The 15836-nt window shown below is 49.6% G+C and overlaps 1 protein-coding gene across 4 annotated transcripts in view; it reads right to left on the bottom strand.

The window, feature by feature from the left end:
• Positions 1–13807, bottom strand: part of GRM8 (glutamate metabotropic receptor 8) — a 717908-nt gene extending 704101 nt beyond the window's left edge. For 2 of the 4 annotated variants that reach the window (XM_084897672.1, XM_084897669.1), the window contains exons 1-2: positions 13073–13175; positions 3563–4385 (exon numbers count right to left, since the gene is read on the bottom strand). In XM_084897672.1, the coding sequence (XP_084753798.1) occupies positions 3563–4072 (510 nt within the window). In that variant the 5' untranslated portion in view covers positions 4073–4385; positions 13073–13175. Of the gene's footprint in view, positions 1–3562; positions 4386–11698; positions 11740–13072; positions 13176–13741 lie in introns of those variants that run through there. The other 2 variants (XM_084897670.1, XM_084897671.1) reach the window with 2 other exon arrangements.
• Between the last annotated feature and the right edge of the window lie 2029 nt (positions 13808–15836).

The following is a 15836-nucleotide window of genomic DNA, read 5'->3' as shown; positions in this document are numbered from 1 at the left end:
ACACTACCCCTGGGACTCGAGGAGAGTCCTGTGGGCGCAGACCACAGGGCAGCTTCTGCACCCAGGGGTGTCTGGCTCTGGCCCCATGCCCAACTGTCCTCCAGGGGCAGTCTCTGGGAGCCAAATGAGCCTCCCCCCACTGGTGCCTGAATCCGCTTTCCCAACACAAATTATTTCATTCAATATTTAGTGATCCTGCAGAAGACAGAATCCTCCTCTGACTTCCACACAGACATACTGTATGCAGATGACTGATAACCTTTCCGGAAACCAGACTTCAATTAAGAGAACATGGAGGGATACAAGGACAGGCTGCCCCAGGAGGGCCAGGACTGAAGGACAGGAAGATGGAGAAGCCCAGATTGGCTCCTTCACAAGGGAGCCCACGCTAAATTACTCCATGCCTGTACCAGGGCTGTCTGAAAAGAGGGAACTGAGAAATCTGGAGATTACTTATTATACAATGTTAGCCCAAATGTTTTCTATACCGTTTCAAACAGATCCAAGCTACATTCTAAAAACCTCCAAGTAATATTTATTGTTGAGCAGGACAATGAATAAATGCATTAAAAGACCTTGCTCACATCCCTTATAGTCAGGGTTAAATATTCGTATATTTTCAAACCAAGATGCTCTACCCTCTTTAACTTCATCAATCCAGGTAGAAGTGGCAATATACTAATATCCATGCATCACTATAGATTCTGTGGGTCTTATGCTGTCCTGGAGGAGCCCAAGCTCCATAAAACTGTCCTAAATGTTGACCTAATTAATAAAATTAATAATTGTATTAAGGGCACTTGACTTAATAAAATTATTCATTTTTAAAGTGGAACTATAGGCCAATCCCAATGTGTTAATTTTATAATTATAACTTGAAGAGCTATTCTAATATTTCATGTCAGCACCAGCATGTGTGTGTTTAAACAGGATATAGTTATATATTAATGGGAACATTTTCTAATTCTAAAAGTGACCATCATCAATTCATACTTAATATTATTGAAGTGCTGCCTGGAGGTCTCATAGAAATCATCAAAGTGAATCAAAGTAGCACAACAGGTTGTAATTATCACATTCATGTGGTTTCATGCTGAGCTGGAAGATGGGCTGAGCACCTATATCCTCTCCCTTACTTTTAAAAAACACAAATTTTTCAAGCCCAGTAATTTGATTAATAAATACATTCATTTCTATAAACTAAATGGTCACTCAGTGCCAGGGTACTGATCTTCATCTTGACATTCACCATGACCAATGTCCGCTCCAGGCGAAACGTCTTTCACTCCTTGTGCTCTTGCCCCTTTATGCACTGACCATGTCTCAGAAACTGGCTGGAGCTTTGGGCTCTGCCCAAAGAGTCCATGGTAATTCCCCCACTGGGTTACCCGAAAGAGTAAGGGGAGAACCAGACAGTCCATGAGGGAAGACGAGAACGGAAAGAAGCCAGGTCCAGACTGCAAAGAAGCAAAACCCGCCTTTCAGAGGGCCCGAGGAGGCTCCCAGGTACACCTTTGGCAGTTCAAGGAGGCAAAGGAGGTGGCCAGATCCTAGTAGAACCCTTCACCTGCATTTTCTCATTAAACCCACCCAACAACCTAACACGATGTTAATAGCCCCATTCTGCAGAGAAGCTGGTTCTGTGCCACAACTGATGTAAACAAGCTTTGAGAATCTCAAATAAGCACTTACCACTTCCACCTCCTGCTCAAACCCTTGCCTAATGGGGCACCAGACTACAGGAAGAAGAAGGATTCCAAGTCTTTCTGGTGGGATAGGTGGGAACCAGGATTAGCCCATTAGGGGAAGGTAACAGAGGAAGGGAGACCATCTTCATGAAGGTTCTCCTCTTCTCTGAAAGGGAGTGTCGTTGGGCCATCGTGGCTGCGTTAGGAACAGAAAGAGATGCTTTGGAGAAAGCAGGGCAAGAGATCAAGTCAGAGAAGTGGGAAGGTGGCTGGAGTAGGCCATCACCCCGAGCGAGCAGAAAATGCCATGTGGCTCGGAGTGGGGACTGCTGGGAGGAGCCCTAGATCCCAGGATGCGAGGAAACCCTGCAGAATCCTGGTTCTGCATCTTGCCTCTGGACAAGGGGTCAGCTAAGCCCAGGATAAATTACTAACAACTTGCTCGTTTGCCTCGAAAGTTTCCAGAGATGAAGAATGAGCGCGCCCATGGCTGCCTGTTTTAATCGGTGTCCTCCTCGCGGCGTGGGTCTCCTCCTAATGTCCTGCTCTAACGTGTCCAGAATTCCCTACAGCCTGTTTGTGCTGCTCAGTGCTCCCCAGACACGGAGAGCTGCTTCTGCTCAGCAGCCTCCTCATTTGAGAAAATGTCATCCGGTCATTAAGTTGCCTCTTAGCATTCTCTTCTCCAAACTAGGGGAATTCACTCAGAAGCTGAACAGCCACTTTCGGGGTGAAGGGTGTTACAGAGAGGATTACACCACACTAGAAGGTGCTCCAAGAGACCTTCCAAACCAGAAAGCCTTTGATGCGATTCCTTTTATCTTTACTGTGAAGCAGGTTTTCCATCACTTGGCTCACTTTTGTCACTAGATCTGTCACCTAATTCTCCATATTCTCTTAATACGTTTAAATGTAATGTGCATAGGAACGGTTTCTCAATACCAAGCAAAGCCTCATTAGTTCAGAATAAGTTGGAAAAGGCATGTTCCAGACTAGGAAATCAGAATGAGAAGTATTTTCAATTTTAAAAATTGTCATTACAAAAGACTACATAATGGATATTAACAAATACAATGAGAAAGTTAATGAAAGACTGGTGAGTTATGATAACTGTTTTCATGGCACTTCACACTCTCAAGGTGTTGTTACATACGTCGCTGTATTTTGTCAATTTTATTCAATATGTAAGTGTAATTTATAGGTAATAGATCATCTGAATAGAAATCTATATCGAAAAGTATTGAATGATCTTGCTAAATTTGAACTTTCAACTCAGTAAGAAATATATATAATTACTCCAGGGCTGCATCAGGGCAGTCTGAATTAATGAGGTTCTGCTCTTCTGTAGCTATAATAAACCTGACAATTTTATGGCCATCTTAGCCCAGAGTGTCACTCCCATCTACCCATTAGTAATAAATACTGTTTCTGCACACAGGAACTTTTGTCATAACAGAGCATCCCACTTTAAAGAACTTTCACCAAGTAAATTATCTAATGTCTCAAATACCATCGCAATGCTTCCTATGATAAATGTGCGAAGAGTTCATTATGCTCTCTAGAAATACTTGCTTTGATTAAAATGGGCCTCCGTAAAGGAGACATTCCAGGATGTGGAGGACTCAACATGTCACAGAAATTAACATCTTCTGTTGGTTCAGAAAAAGAGCAGCCGTGGTTCGTTCTAAATAATGGGGCTAAATTATCACATGGAGACACCCAGACCCAGAATCCTCTATTAGGGAAACCTGGTGACCCTGGAGGGGGTCGATGAGCCTCTTCACCATCTTCACTTCCTTCTTTAAACCTGCAGTTGGTGTCAGAACAATTTACTGTTCTTTCCGAATGGCCAGGAAGACAATGCCTTTACCTACCTTGAAAAGTCTTAAAATGTTAGCCACCATGATGGACACGGAGCTGGCCGCAGCACCTATGACTCCAGAGATCTTGTCAGGCTTGGTGAAAATGGGTGGGTCTCCGTTAGCACACTTCACGTCTGACGCATCTTTCTCTATCAGCGCCTGCACGAACGTCAGCGACTGCTCCAGAGCATAGGTGTCCCTGGAGCACGTGTCAAGGATCCGGACGCCCAGGGTGATATTCGTGAGGAGGTCGGGGTCCTTATTAATCTGGTCGATTGCATAAAGCATGGCCTCCAGTCTGTGGATCCCCTTCTCCTTCTTCAGCTCCCCGCATGGCACCCCTCTCTCTCCCTTTGCGTGGACGGGGAAGAGACCCCCCAGAATGATGTCCCCGTCCATGCGGATGGAATGGGCGTACTCCTGGCTGTGAGTTCTCTGCATCATGGTGAGGATCCAGTAGAACTTGGCCGTCAGGAGGAAGAAACAAGGGCAGGAGGCCGAGCGCTTTCCCTCGCATACCATTTTCTCCGCAGGTGGTGTTGCAATCCAAGGCCCAAAGTTTATTCTTGCCACAGAAGAAGGGGGACCACCTGAGGCCGCACCTTCTGGAGGCTACCATCAGGCCCCCTGAGAAAGGCTCTGTGGGCTTCAGCACGTTCTCTTGATTGGAATGTCACAGTGAATTTCCATCAGACCTCTAAGGTTCAGTTTTTATTTCCATATAGAGTCCACTTGCCTGGAATGGTGCAAAAATCAGAATAACCGCTGAGGTTCTGATGTTGGGATGAGGTCAACAATCCATGTCCTTGAAGTCAGCCCTGCAGCCGAATTATTCCTGGGGGCAGGAGAAGGGAAAAAAAGGGGTTCAGTTCAATGGGTCTACATTTTTCATAGTTTTAAGCCCTGTTACACCAACCTTTTTTTTTTTTTTTGGCTTATTTCCCCTCTTCAGCAAGTAGCTAATTCTTTTTGTCCCCCTCTGATTCTGAACACCTGGCTGCACTGCATCTACACAGAGAGATTGATGACACTTTTGGAGCAGGGGGGGGGAAAGTACCAGAAACTAGGTTGATTCTCCCAAGCCAGAAAGTATTTTTATTTACCAGTTTATTTCAATAGATCTAATTTTCATGAAGGTAAAAATGCTGTGATTGATGGCATTCTTTCTTTTCAAATCTGTTTGATGATTTAGCATTTAAATTTTGACCACACAATCATCATGAAAGGTTATTTTCTGTGATGTATTCAACAAGCCAGTTGTCTGTGAACGACCTTTTTTGGTGCCTGAGATTTCTCAGTAGAAAAAAAAAAAAAAGGTGATTATTCAATCACACACACACACACACACACACACACACACACACAAAAGGAAGAAATCCACTCCAAGAGCCCACAGTGTATAAGTTTCATGGCTTGTGAAAATATTTCACAGAGATTGTCAGTTATTTCACATAAATTATCTTATTGTTCTGTGATAACAAAGACTTAAAAATTAAGCACCTAGGGAGGTTAAGGTCAGAGTTTCCTATAGAATGTGTCAGAGTGGAAGCAGTGGGCATGTTTACAGTCCTAGAGTAAACATGCCTTGATCCTAGAATCACTAGGAGCAAATCAGAGCCAGAGATCAATTGAAGAGCTTCTTAATTTCATCTGACTCCCTGGGGAAAACAGTTATTTCATCAAGACTAGAAATAAGCCTGGATGAAAATGTCTACAAGCAAATCAACTAAAAATAAAAGTTTATCCCAGGACCCTGGCTCTTAAGAATTCCATGAGGTTCTTTCAAAGGATTTTTGAGGAGGTTTAACTGAAAGCTAGAATTGACCTACCATGAAGGAATCAGATATTTGAAACACACACAGTTGAGAGGATAAACAGCACCGACTTATTTTGGCAGGATGGTTAAGCTACCGCTCATTTCTAACCTACTTACATAGAGAGATTAGAAACCTGAAATTTTGACAGTTTTCCTCTATCCTGGACAACCAACATCTGCTTGTGTTTTCCATTCAGATGTACAATTTCCAGTTCATAAAGTTTTCATTCCATCCTCTCTGTCCCAAAGGGAAGGATGGTGCCTCCCTATAGAACAATGGAACATATGTCCAAGTGCCTTCAGAGAAATCCGCCCCTTCTCCACTTTCCGATTAGAACAGGGGGCCCATCCCTTCCCTGAATTTCCTTGGGAACACCCGGAGGATAGGCAGATAGGCAGCCAATGGCCCACTCCGCCGAGATTGTCCTATTCAGCTTCCCACAGGCTGAATCCCCTGCCTACTGGCATATGCTAAACCCTAGATTTCCTCTGTTCTACCCCCATCTACTTAGTCCTTTTCCGATTTTTCTCACATGCAATTCTCCCGGCAGCTGCTTCTCCTTCAGAAAATCTGTGATTCAACAGCAGCCTGACCTCAGGCGTTCCACAAAAGGAAACACTTAGAAAGTCAACTTGACTTTCTGGCTGAAACCCTGTACTAGTGAGTGGTGGACCGTAAATTGCACCGACCACAGGGAAGCAGAATTGTGTTTTACAGTTTCACAAGGAAGATCCGTTATGAGATAGTAAAACCTCATTAACTCGGATCACTAATTCAGAACTTGAGACCAAGTCTGCACGGCTGGGCTGACCCTCTGCATATCCTTTCTGACAGAGCACAGGATAAAAGACTGCATAAACGAGGGATCTTTATGGATCTTTATGGTGAAGAGGAAGTGGGCCCATTGTCCTCCAAAGACCAGTCCTTCTTCATTTCATGGAGCTGCCTCCCAAGTGCTTAAGCCACTTCAGAGAATAAATAATTTCCAATTATAGACGAACATAAAAACAGTCCCCCTGTTAATCACAAATTAACCTTACATCCTCACCTGGCATTAACCTAGTGCCATTGCTATACAGTCCTGGAAGAAAAAAATTGAGTTTCTTTTCAAAGTATTTGTGTTTACAATAATTTCCAGTCTCTCTAGCATCTCCCAGGTCTGTGTAGAGGTCTAAATTAAGGAGAGGTTGGAGGATAAATAGCAGTGAGAGAGGAATTAGTTATATTAGATGAATGCCCTTACATGGAAAACAAGAGGTTCGTTTTGCTTATTATTTATTGGACAGCTCACTTGAAGTTTTGCCTAAGCTCCCTCCTCTGCAGCTCGGAACGAATGGCACATAATCTCTCTAAATAAAGCTCGGCTTTCTTATCTGTAAAGGGTCGAGGGAGCCTGCCAGCAAGCACAGGACCTGGCACAGGGCGAGTGGAGCTACTGGTGCTAATCTGGTCTCCAACTCCTTTGCCACCGAAGCAGAGCAACTCTTCCCATATTTGCCCAGTTGGTGAGGTGTTCCCTGAACTCTGCCACTTTAAAATTAAAATCAGAGCTACGTGTAAAATATTGAAATATTGAGCTTATTTCAAAACCTGATACGTTGTTATAAAAATCACAGACTCTTGACAGCTAGAACGTTTAGTTTCCCTTTTAAATTCTAAGAAAAAAAAAATATATTTGAAAGTTCGTAAAAAAAGAGACAAAACATAAATTGGGTTTCATTGTATAATCTTGTGCTGCCTAACCTTGCCCTTAGGCGGTTCTTATGAGCTTCGATCTGAACTCCTTGGAGTTGGTGAGTTTTAAAGAAATAATGGCCATTTCGTGCTACAGAGGCAAATAGCTCTACTTCCTGTTCTGTGCTTGACTTAAAATAAGCCAGTTTTTCCTCTCAAACTGACCTTCCTCTGGGGTTTGCTACAAACCTCGCCTTGGCTGATGGACTCGTTCAAGGAGGTGTGAGGTCTACACTCCAGAAACCGACCCGTGAGGAGACTGGATGCCGTGCACTATTTCTGAGCCCACAAGAGGTGCTCCCCAACCTTGGAGGAGGCTTAACTCAGCCCTGAAGCCCTTCCTGGTCACCCCCTCCCACCCCAGCCTAAGTACAGGTATATCATATGTCATTAGCACTTCCAGCATCAGCCTTGCAGGCCTGATCTGCTGGGGAGCAGCTCTCCCACTGTCCCCCACCTCAACCCCCTCCCCCCAGACACACACACACACACACACACACACACACACACACACAACTGGAACTCGATTCTGTGGCTCCCTAACAACTTTCCTGAAAGGCCAGTAGTAAGAACAACTTCTCAAGGGCCAGGGCCCTGAATTCTGCTGTTTGTTTCCCACATACCTTCTCTGTGCCAAAGTCCCAAGTGCCTAACAGAGTACCTTATTGAATTTTCATTCACAGATTAGCTTTTGTACAAATAAGAAGACAGGAAGGTTGAATATAGCCCAAGGCCCTGAGCTGGTAAGGGGCACCACAGTCCAAATCCTCAGGCCCCAAGGACTGAGAAAGTCCCAGGGCCTCAGAGGCTGGTTGTGACAGTTCACATGGAGAATAAGAGCCCTGCCCATCCACCGAAATCTTCCAGAAATGTGTCTATCCTCAATGGTTAGCTCCTTAAGAAAATTAATGTACCAATTAAGAGTATACTAGACAATCTGGGCAGGGAGAAGGCATTTCCAGTGCAGGGTGATTTATTTATTTTTTAAATAATTCTTTACTGTTGAAAGTATCACCTATGTCCCCTTTTTCCCCCATTATCCCCTGCCCAAACCCGCCCCTCCCCCTGCTCCCCATCCAGACCTTCAGCACCCTATTGTCTGTGTCCATGGGCCATGCATAGATGCATACAAGGTCCTTGGTTGATTACCTCCCACCTACCCACCCTACCCCCAGGGCAGGGTGGTTTATGAATCTCTCAAAAAGTTGAGAATATCAAATACAGTTTTGTCTAAACTTGGTTCAAATCAAGTTTCCTGGCCAGCCGAACGCCAGTGAGGAGAAAGCCACCAAACTATGTAGAATCTATCAGGGTCTGTGGTTACACTTGGTTTTGAAGACATGATAGGGTAAAACCCTCACTGAGGAATACCATTAGCCAAGAACTGTGATTTATTTTCTCATAGGAGCCAAGCAGCCTCAGGATCCTGGATTCCACTCAGCTCTTTCACGAAAAGGTTAAGCTGTGTATTGTCATCAACTCACAAAACTGCAAATCCAGCAGTTGCCCTTGACACTGCCCACACCTGCAGCTCCTTCGGTTTTAGAAAATGCATCATATTCGTCTATCATCTACACCTGTGGTCAGCAAACTGCGGCTCTCGAGCCACATGTGGCTCTCTGGCCCCTTGAGTGTGGCTCTTCCACAAAATACCCTGGCCTGGGTGAATCTATTTTGAAGAAGTGGTGTTAGAAGAAGTTTAAGTTTAAAAAAATTGGCTCTCAAAAGAAATGTCAATCATTGTACTGTTGATATTTGGCTCTGTTGACTAAATGAGTTTGCTGACCACTGTCCTACACCAAAACGTGTGTGCATGGCCCTGGGATCTTGAAGGGGCAGCGTGAGGACAGGCCAGGCAGAGCCCTCCCCTGGCAACAGAGTCTGCAAGTGGCTCCCTGTCTGACAGTCACTGGCTGGTGACACTGGCCATGACACTTTACCTCTGTGTGCTCCTAGTTCCTCACTGGGAAATGAGAGAGATGGACCATGTGATGTGATCTCTAAGGTGTCTTCCAGCTTCCCATGCTGAAATCTATTATTCAATAATAAAAGAATATGAGGTTATGCTCAAACACCGGAGCAAGGCTTTGCCAAATGAACACAATAACCGATTTTGTTTGCAACCTGAGTGACTTTTCCATCAGTGAGAGAGGGTTCGGAAGCTCTTTTGTACAAGCACGCCTCCCAGGAAGAAAATCTGATACGTGAGACGCTCAACTTACTGAACAGATAAAGGAGAAAGTGATTATGTGCATTACAACGGAATCCACCATAGATTCCCTATAAATAGCTAAACCCCTGTGCACTTAAAATACAATCTGATTTAGTAGAATTCAATTTTCACAGGGGTGTTCTTTTTCAATATTACAGCTATTGCCTAAAAAGACCATATTTAAAGTAATGAGAAGCCACTTTTAGTGTGTATCATATAAGAAAAGGGAGAGGGGGTAAAAGCAACATCTACTGTGCCTAGCACCTCACACACATTATCTCATTTCCTTCACTAAGTACACAGATGAGGTTGGCATCAGGCCTCCATTTGGGGATACAAGGAACCTAAAAACAGAAATACTATATGAAACGTGTCTAAAACCTTGAGCCAAAATTCAAACACAGAAGTGCTGCCCCATTCTTTCCCTTAACCAGTGGGTCTTTACTCCTTGCCCCTTGGGTGCAGACACCATTGGTGGATATGGGGCCCACCCTGATTGGACAATGTGGACTGTGAGTGTGGCATCCTGGGTCTGCGAAGTCCCTGATTCCAAACTCACCCGCCCCACTACTCACTACATGGCACTGGGCAAGTCACTGACTTAGCCTGGGACCAATTTATTTTTCTCTGAATTGAGGAATGGTATCTGGCCACCTCCCAGGGTTGCAAAATAAAATGATAAAACATATGTAAAAGTGTGTACATACATTAATAATGTAATTTGGATACTACTTTTTTAACCATCAGTCCTAGAATTCACATATTTTGCTGGTACCTTGTGCTTGGAATATCTAAAAAAAAGTCACTTTCCCATCGCACCCAGGGCTAATGAGACCTTCACCCATCATGTGTCCAAGAAATAAAAAAATAAAAATAAAAAAATTTGAGCCTAAACCGGTTTGGCTCAGTGGTAGAGCATCGGTCTGCGGACTGAAAGGTCCAGGGTTTGATTCCGGTCAAGGGCATGTACCTTGATTTCGGGCACATCCCCGGTAGGGGGTGTGCAAGAGGCAGCTGGTCGATGTTTCTCTCTCATCGACGTTTCTAGCTCTCTATCTCTCTCTTTTCCACTCTGTAAAAAATCAATAAAAATATATTAAATAAATAATTAAAAAATAAATTCCTAGCAGATAGAAAACCCCCTCTTGGGATAAAAACAATAAGATTCAACTGGTAAGATTCAACTGGCTCTCTCTGTTCACATCCTCTCCTGGAACACAGAGTGACTGTCCCTTTAAGCAAACTACGTACGTGTGTGCGTGTGTGTGTGTGTGTGTGTGTGTGTGTGTCTGGTGATACACACTCCACCCCCCACCCCCACTCCCACTCCCCAGGTTCTTTAAAAAAAAAAAAAAAAAAAAAAAAAAAAAAAAAACAGCCACAGTTTCCTGAACCTTGGGAAGCAGCCTGTTCAAAAGGTCTGGAGACATACTAGTCAGTTAAGAGACAAATCCAGGCAGCATCTTCTTCTTAAGATACTGGGACAGAGCAACTCCACTCAGACTAAAGCAAGCTCCCCTTCGCGTTGGGCATGCTAACTCCAGGAGGAAGATGTTGGGAAGGAAACTCAGAAGGAAAAACATCATTGCTACCAGGAGTGTGTGTGTGTACAGAGTTCTGTGCCTCGTGCCCTAAAGACAATGGAGCATTTTCCCACAAAGATTTGCGTGTGATATTGCCAACATGCACGTCAGCTGGTTGTTTGCTGCATAAATACCAATTACACCAGCCCTGTAACAGCTCCAATCTGCGCAGCCAACTCCGAAAAGAGCACCTAGCTCCAGACCTCTCACTTCCTCCTGCACTCACTGATGCTTTTATCTATTCCTTTCGAATTTAGAAGTTTTTGGAATCATTCAAGTAGCCATGATTTACAACGGAAGCAGGGGAGGGCTGTACTAGCTAACAAACCAAACAGAACAAATCAAGCCCACATAAAACAATGGAACTGTGTTCTCAGCATCTTTTTCTTTATTCTGGGCGAATCCTCTCCTAGAGAGCCTCCCCTCAGCTGTTCCTCCCCGAATCCCCGATTTTAAAAGCAAGAATCCTGTTTTTAATCTCAGGTAGTTGAATCTGAAATGAGCAAATGACACTAAAAAAAAAAAAAAAAAATCTTAACTCGTTTTCCCTGATGGGTATGGCTTTTCTCTTCAAAATGATCAGAACACGTCTTTTCACAAAAAAAAAAAAAAAAGCAGGCAATGCGTGTCACACAGCTGACTCTGACTCCCACAGCGATCTTCCAAGACATTAGTCACAAGCAAGTGACCGAGGGAAAAACTAAAGTGGTTTCTGTAGCCATTTGCAATTATTGACAAACAATTTCATAACGGAAAATGGAAATCACAGTCAAGTGCAATAAGCTGTTTATCCAAGATCTACCTGCTGGTGGCTCTTTTCCTCTTTTCTTTCAAGCAGAAATACAAACTATCCTCGGAATGCATTGCTCCGGTTTATGATTCTCCTTGTCAGTGTTTCCACCACCAACCAGCCCTGTTTCCCAACTCTGTCCGCTGGCAGGATTTGTATTCGCCCCGGGTAAGCGGTGGAGAAGGTAACATAGTCCTGGGTAGGGTGAGCCTCCCAAGCCGCCGCCAGGTCGGTGGGCAAGGATCACCCCCAAATGACAAACAGGCCGTTCCCACCAGCCACTCCTGGCGGGATGGGCTGGGAGGACCAGGAGGGTTGGGTTTCCGCAGTTGGCTGGTGGGTCTGTCTGTCTTCACCGCGCCTCCTGGGCGCGCAGACACCCTCTGACCCCCGCTCTGCATTTGGGGCCCCTGGGAAAACAATTCCATCAGGAGTGGGGGCGCCGCCTGGCGCAGCTGGGTGACTCGCGGGTCACCCTGTATTTCATTTGGATTAAAGGGACCTGTCAGATAGAGGGTTTTGGGGTGGCGGGTATGTGAGAGAGAGAGGGAGGGAGGGAGAGATAGGAAGATAGGGAGAGAGGGGGTGAGAGGGGGGAGAGAGGGGGGAGAGAGGGGGGAAAGAGGGGGGAGAGAGGGGGGAGAGGGGAGGAGAGAGGGGGGAGGGGGGACCAGCCCTCGCCCCCTGGTGTTACATTTTCGCCAATTGTACGAACCTCGGGGGACGGACTGGCTCCGGGCAGGCTCCGGAGGCTCTCCACCTCTCCCTCCCTCTCAGCCCGAAATCCCTCTCCGGCCCCCGCTCCCCTCCTCCCCGGCGCTCCTCCTTCTTCTCGGTCCCTTCGGCCTTTGAACCCGGCTCCCGCCGGACCCAGGGTCTCTCCGGAGAAGCACCCGGAGGCTCTGCCTTCCCCGCGCCGCCCCCGCCCGGCGCCCGGCGCCGGGACCAGCCCCCGCCCGCACCTGCCGCCCCGGCGCCCACGCCCCGAGCCCGCCGCCGCAGGTGCTCCGGAGGAGAGATCGGGAGCACCTGCCTTTGTTTCTTAAACTCCAGATCCCCAAACCACCCTCCCCTCCCCCACAGGACAGGGAACTCCAGTGTTTTCCCCAAAGCCCCAAAAGGGGGGCGCGCGGAATCCCAGCCCCGCCGCGCTCCCCCGAAGAACGCAAACTCCCGGCGGGCACACGCCCTGCGGGGATGCGGGGTCCCCACACCCCCCTCCCCACGCCGCCGCCGGCTCCTCCCGCGACTCCCACCTTCCCGGGAGCCTGGAGATACACCCATCGCCCAGCCCCGCACTCCAGGAAGACCGGGGTTCTCCCCAACGCCCCCCAGAAGCCTCTGACTTTGGAAATGCCACCCGTTAGATCCGCAGAACGGAGGTACCTCGGCGTCCCCGCGGGCAGGTCCGACTCCGCCGCCAGGGCCGGTCCGGGAGGTCGCGGGGCGCGCCCGCCGCCGGGGAAGGCGCCTGAGCCGCGCGCCCCGCACTCCGGCCCCGCAGCCCGGCGCCCGCCCCTCCCCTCCCCTCCCCTCCCTGTCAGCCTCCCATCCGCCGGCTAAACTTTTGGGGGGATCCCATCGCCAAGCCTTGGGAGTTCCCAGCTAAGCCTCCCGCTTTGGGAAAGCTCTTCCCTGGAATGTAATCGCGGGAAGAACACAAGAAGGGTGGCTGCTGCCTCGTTCTCTGCCACGTAAAACCAACAGACACCCAATCAAGTGCCACTGCCCGGCCACCCCGCGCCCCCTGCCCCCTGCTGCCTCCTCCCCCGCCACCACCCCCTCTCCCCCTTCCATCACCTCTGCCCGCCAGCTCTGCCCGGACTCCGGTGCCCGGGCTCCGCGCCCCTCCAAAGAGCTCCGGGAGGGGACGGCGCGCGCGGCCGGCCGGCCACGGGGCGGCTGGAGAGAGGAGCGCGGAAAGGGGGTGTGGATTCGGGGGAGGCTCCCTTTTTCCTCCAGCACAGCGTCTGGGGGCAGCTGGGGCGGGAGCGTTTCCAAACCCTGTGGCTGGGCACTTGCTTTCCTCTCTCTCCGTCGCCCGGCGAGTCTTACCCGGCTCCCCGCGGAGGGCGCGGCGAGGCAGCGGGCGGGGCGCGCAGCTCCAGGTCCATGTCCGCGAGGCGAGCCCCGAGGCGCACTTGTGGCTGGTGCGGGGCCGGGGCGGCGGGGCTGTGCGGGCCTGAGCGGGGCCGGGGCGGCGGGGCTGAGCGGGGCCGCCCGGCGCCGCGCCGCGTCCATGTGCGTTTCGGGTCCGCCCCCCGCCGCCGCGGTGGGGCTGCGCGCCGCGCTCCGGTCCTGCGCCCGCGGCCGTCACCCGGGATCGCGCCCCCGAGTCGCCAATCGCTTCGCGCCAATAAGTCCCCTCCGGAGGAGCAGAAGGAGGCACCCCGAGGGGCGGCGGGAGGCCCCGGATTTCGGGGTCACCGCCCTGCCCCCGGCGCGGCAGGGAGGAGGAGGAGGAGGAGGAGGAGGAGGAGGAGGAGGAGGAGGAGGAGGAGGCGGCGGCTCGCCCGGCGGAGTCCCCTACGCGCTACATCACTCAGCCCTTTGGCGACGTGGGGACCAGAAATGTCAACGGTTCTGATTTGAACATCATCACCCCACCGCCTCCAGAAAAGGGAGGACCCAGCGGCGGCGGAGGGGAAAGGGGAGGCGGGCAGGGGGCGGGGAGGAGGGCGAGGCTGGGAAGGAGCGGAGCCGCTCCGACTGCCCGCCGAGCCCGAACCCGCACGTGGCCGGCCACCCGCCCGGGGCGCGCTGTCGAGGCCGCGATCACAGCCCCGAAGGGGTCCCCGAGAAGAAGACGGAGCGGGGAGCAAGTGTCCCGCCACCCGCTTTCTTTCCGGGGATGTCCCAAGTCGACCCCGCCCCCGCCGCCGGTCGCGCGGGTCCCTGCAAAGTTTGCCCCCCCGTTCGAGCCCACGGCTCGGCCATTCGTCCGGGTCTCCCCACCCTCGACCTCGTGACTAGGGCGGCGGGGGGCCTTTTGCAGAGCTCTCGGCGCTCGGGGTGGACCCGAGGCGGCCGCGCTCGGGAGGGCCGGCCAGGGGCGCAGCGGGGCGCAGCGGGGCGCGGTGAGCGGCTGGCACCGAGCGGGTCCAGGAGCCGCAGGCGCGCGCAGGAACTCCTGCGGACTCCGCGCCGCCGCCCCGAGTCAGAGGGAAACCTCGGGCTTCCCTTCGCCTCCTGCTAATGGAAACCCTCCGGGCTTTGGACTGTGGAATCCTTCCGCAGCCCTCCCCGCGAGTTACAGCCGGGGCACCCCGCACCTGCCCCGGCGAGAGCCTGGAGCGCCCCGCCTCCCGCGCCGGCAGCCGGGCCGGCCTTGTGTTGGTGAGAAAGTTCCATCTAGCGGCGGCCGCGCGCTACTGCAGCGGCGCGGGGCGAGCCCCGCAGTCTCCATGTCTCTCCCCTCCTCCCTGATGGAGTGGAAGCGCAGAGGTAGACAGGGATAGACAGGATGGAGGAGGGAGGACAGACCCCCAGACCCCTCACAAGGCAAGTCCTCTTTCCCCTTTCCTCATCTCTGCAACGAACTTCAACTGCCTGAGCATCGTGAACTTCTCGTAAAGCGTCACAGCAGTATCTTGCACTATCCTGTACATTGTTTCTCCTGTTTGAGCTTTTTTTAAAAAGAGAATTTTTATGAGTTTATTTGAGCCAAACAATTGCCAGGAAGCAGAATCTCAACGGATTGGGATAATGCTCCAGAGAAGGGCAGTTCTTCACCCTGTTTTATACATTACAATCAAGGAAGGAGACATAAGTGGGTTACAGGAAATCCATTGGTGATAGATTAGGGAGGCGGGAGAAAGCAAAGAGGGGAAACCTCTGGGATTGGATAAAAAGTAAAATGATAGACACATACTTCTTTTCCTGAGGTGGGTGCAGGTTAGTTAACAGCCAACAATTAACATGGTGACAATAACAGTGAAAAAGAATTTATGGTCTCTGTCCTGGAGCCCAGATATATTGGGTTATGCCCTGAGAGGTCTGGAAAAGGGGAAGTTACAAGTTGCCCTGACATTAGATGCAAAAAGACAATAGGCTCAGGCAAGGTAAAGACTGACCTTTATGAGGGAAGATACTGGTCTTGACTACCACTATGAACTGCTTTTAGTTAAAGTTTTAATTTCAGACCATCCTT

This window comes from Pipistrellus hanaki (assembly GCF_964339955.1).
Source record: "Pipistrellus hanaki genome assembly, chromosome: 10".
In the NCBI taxonomy this organism is placed as follows: domain Eukaryota; kingdom Metazoa; phylum Chordata; class Mammalia; order Chiroptera; family Vespertilionidae; genus Pipistrellus; species Pipistrellus hanaki.
This window is presented reverse-complemented; position numbering and strand designations above follow the sequence as displayed.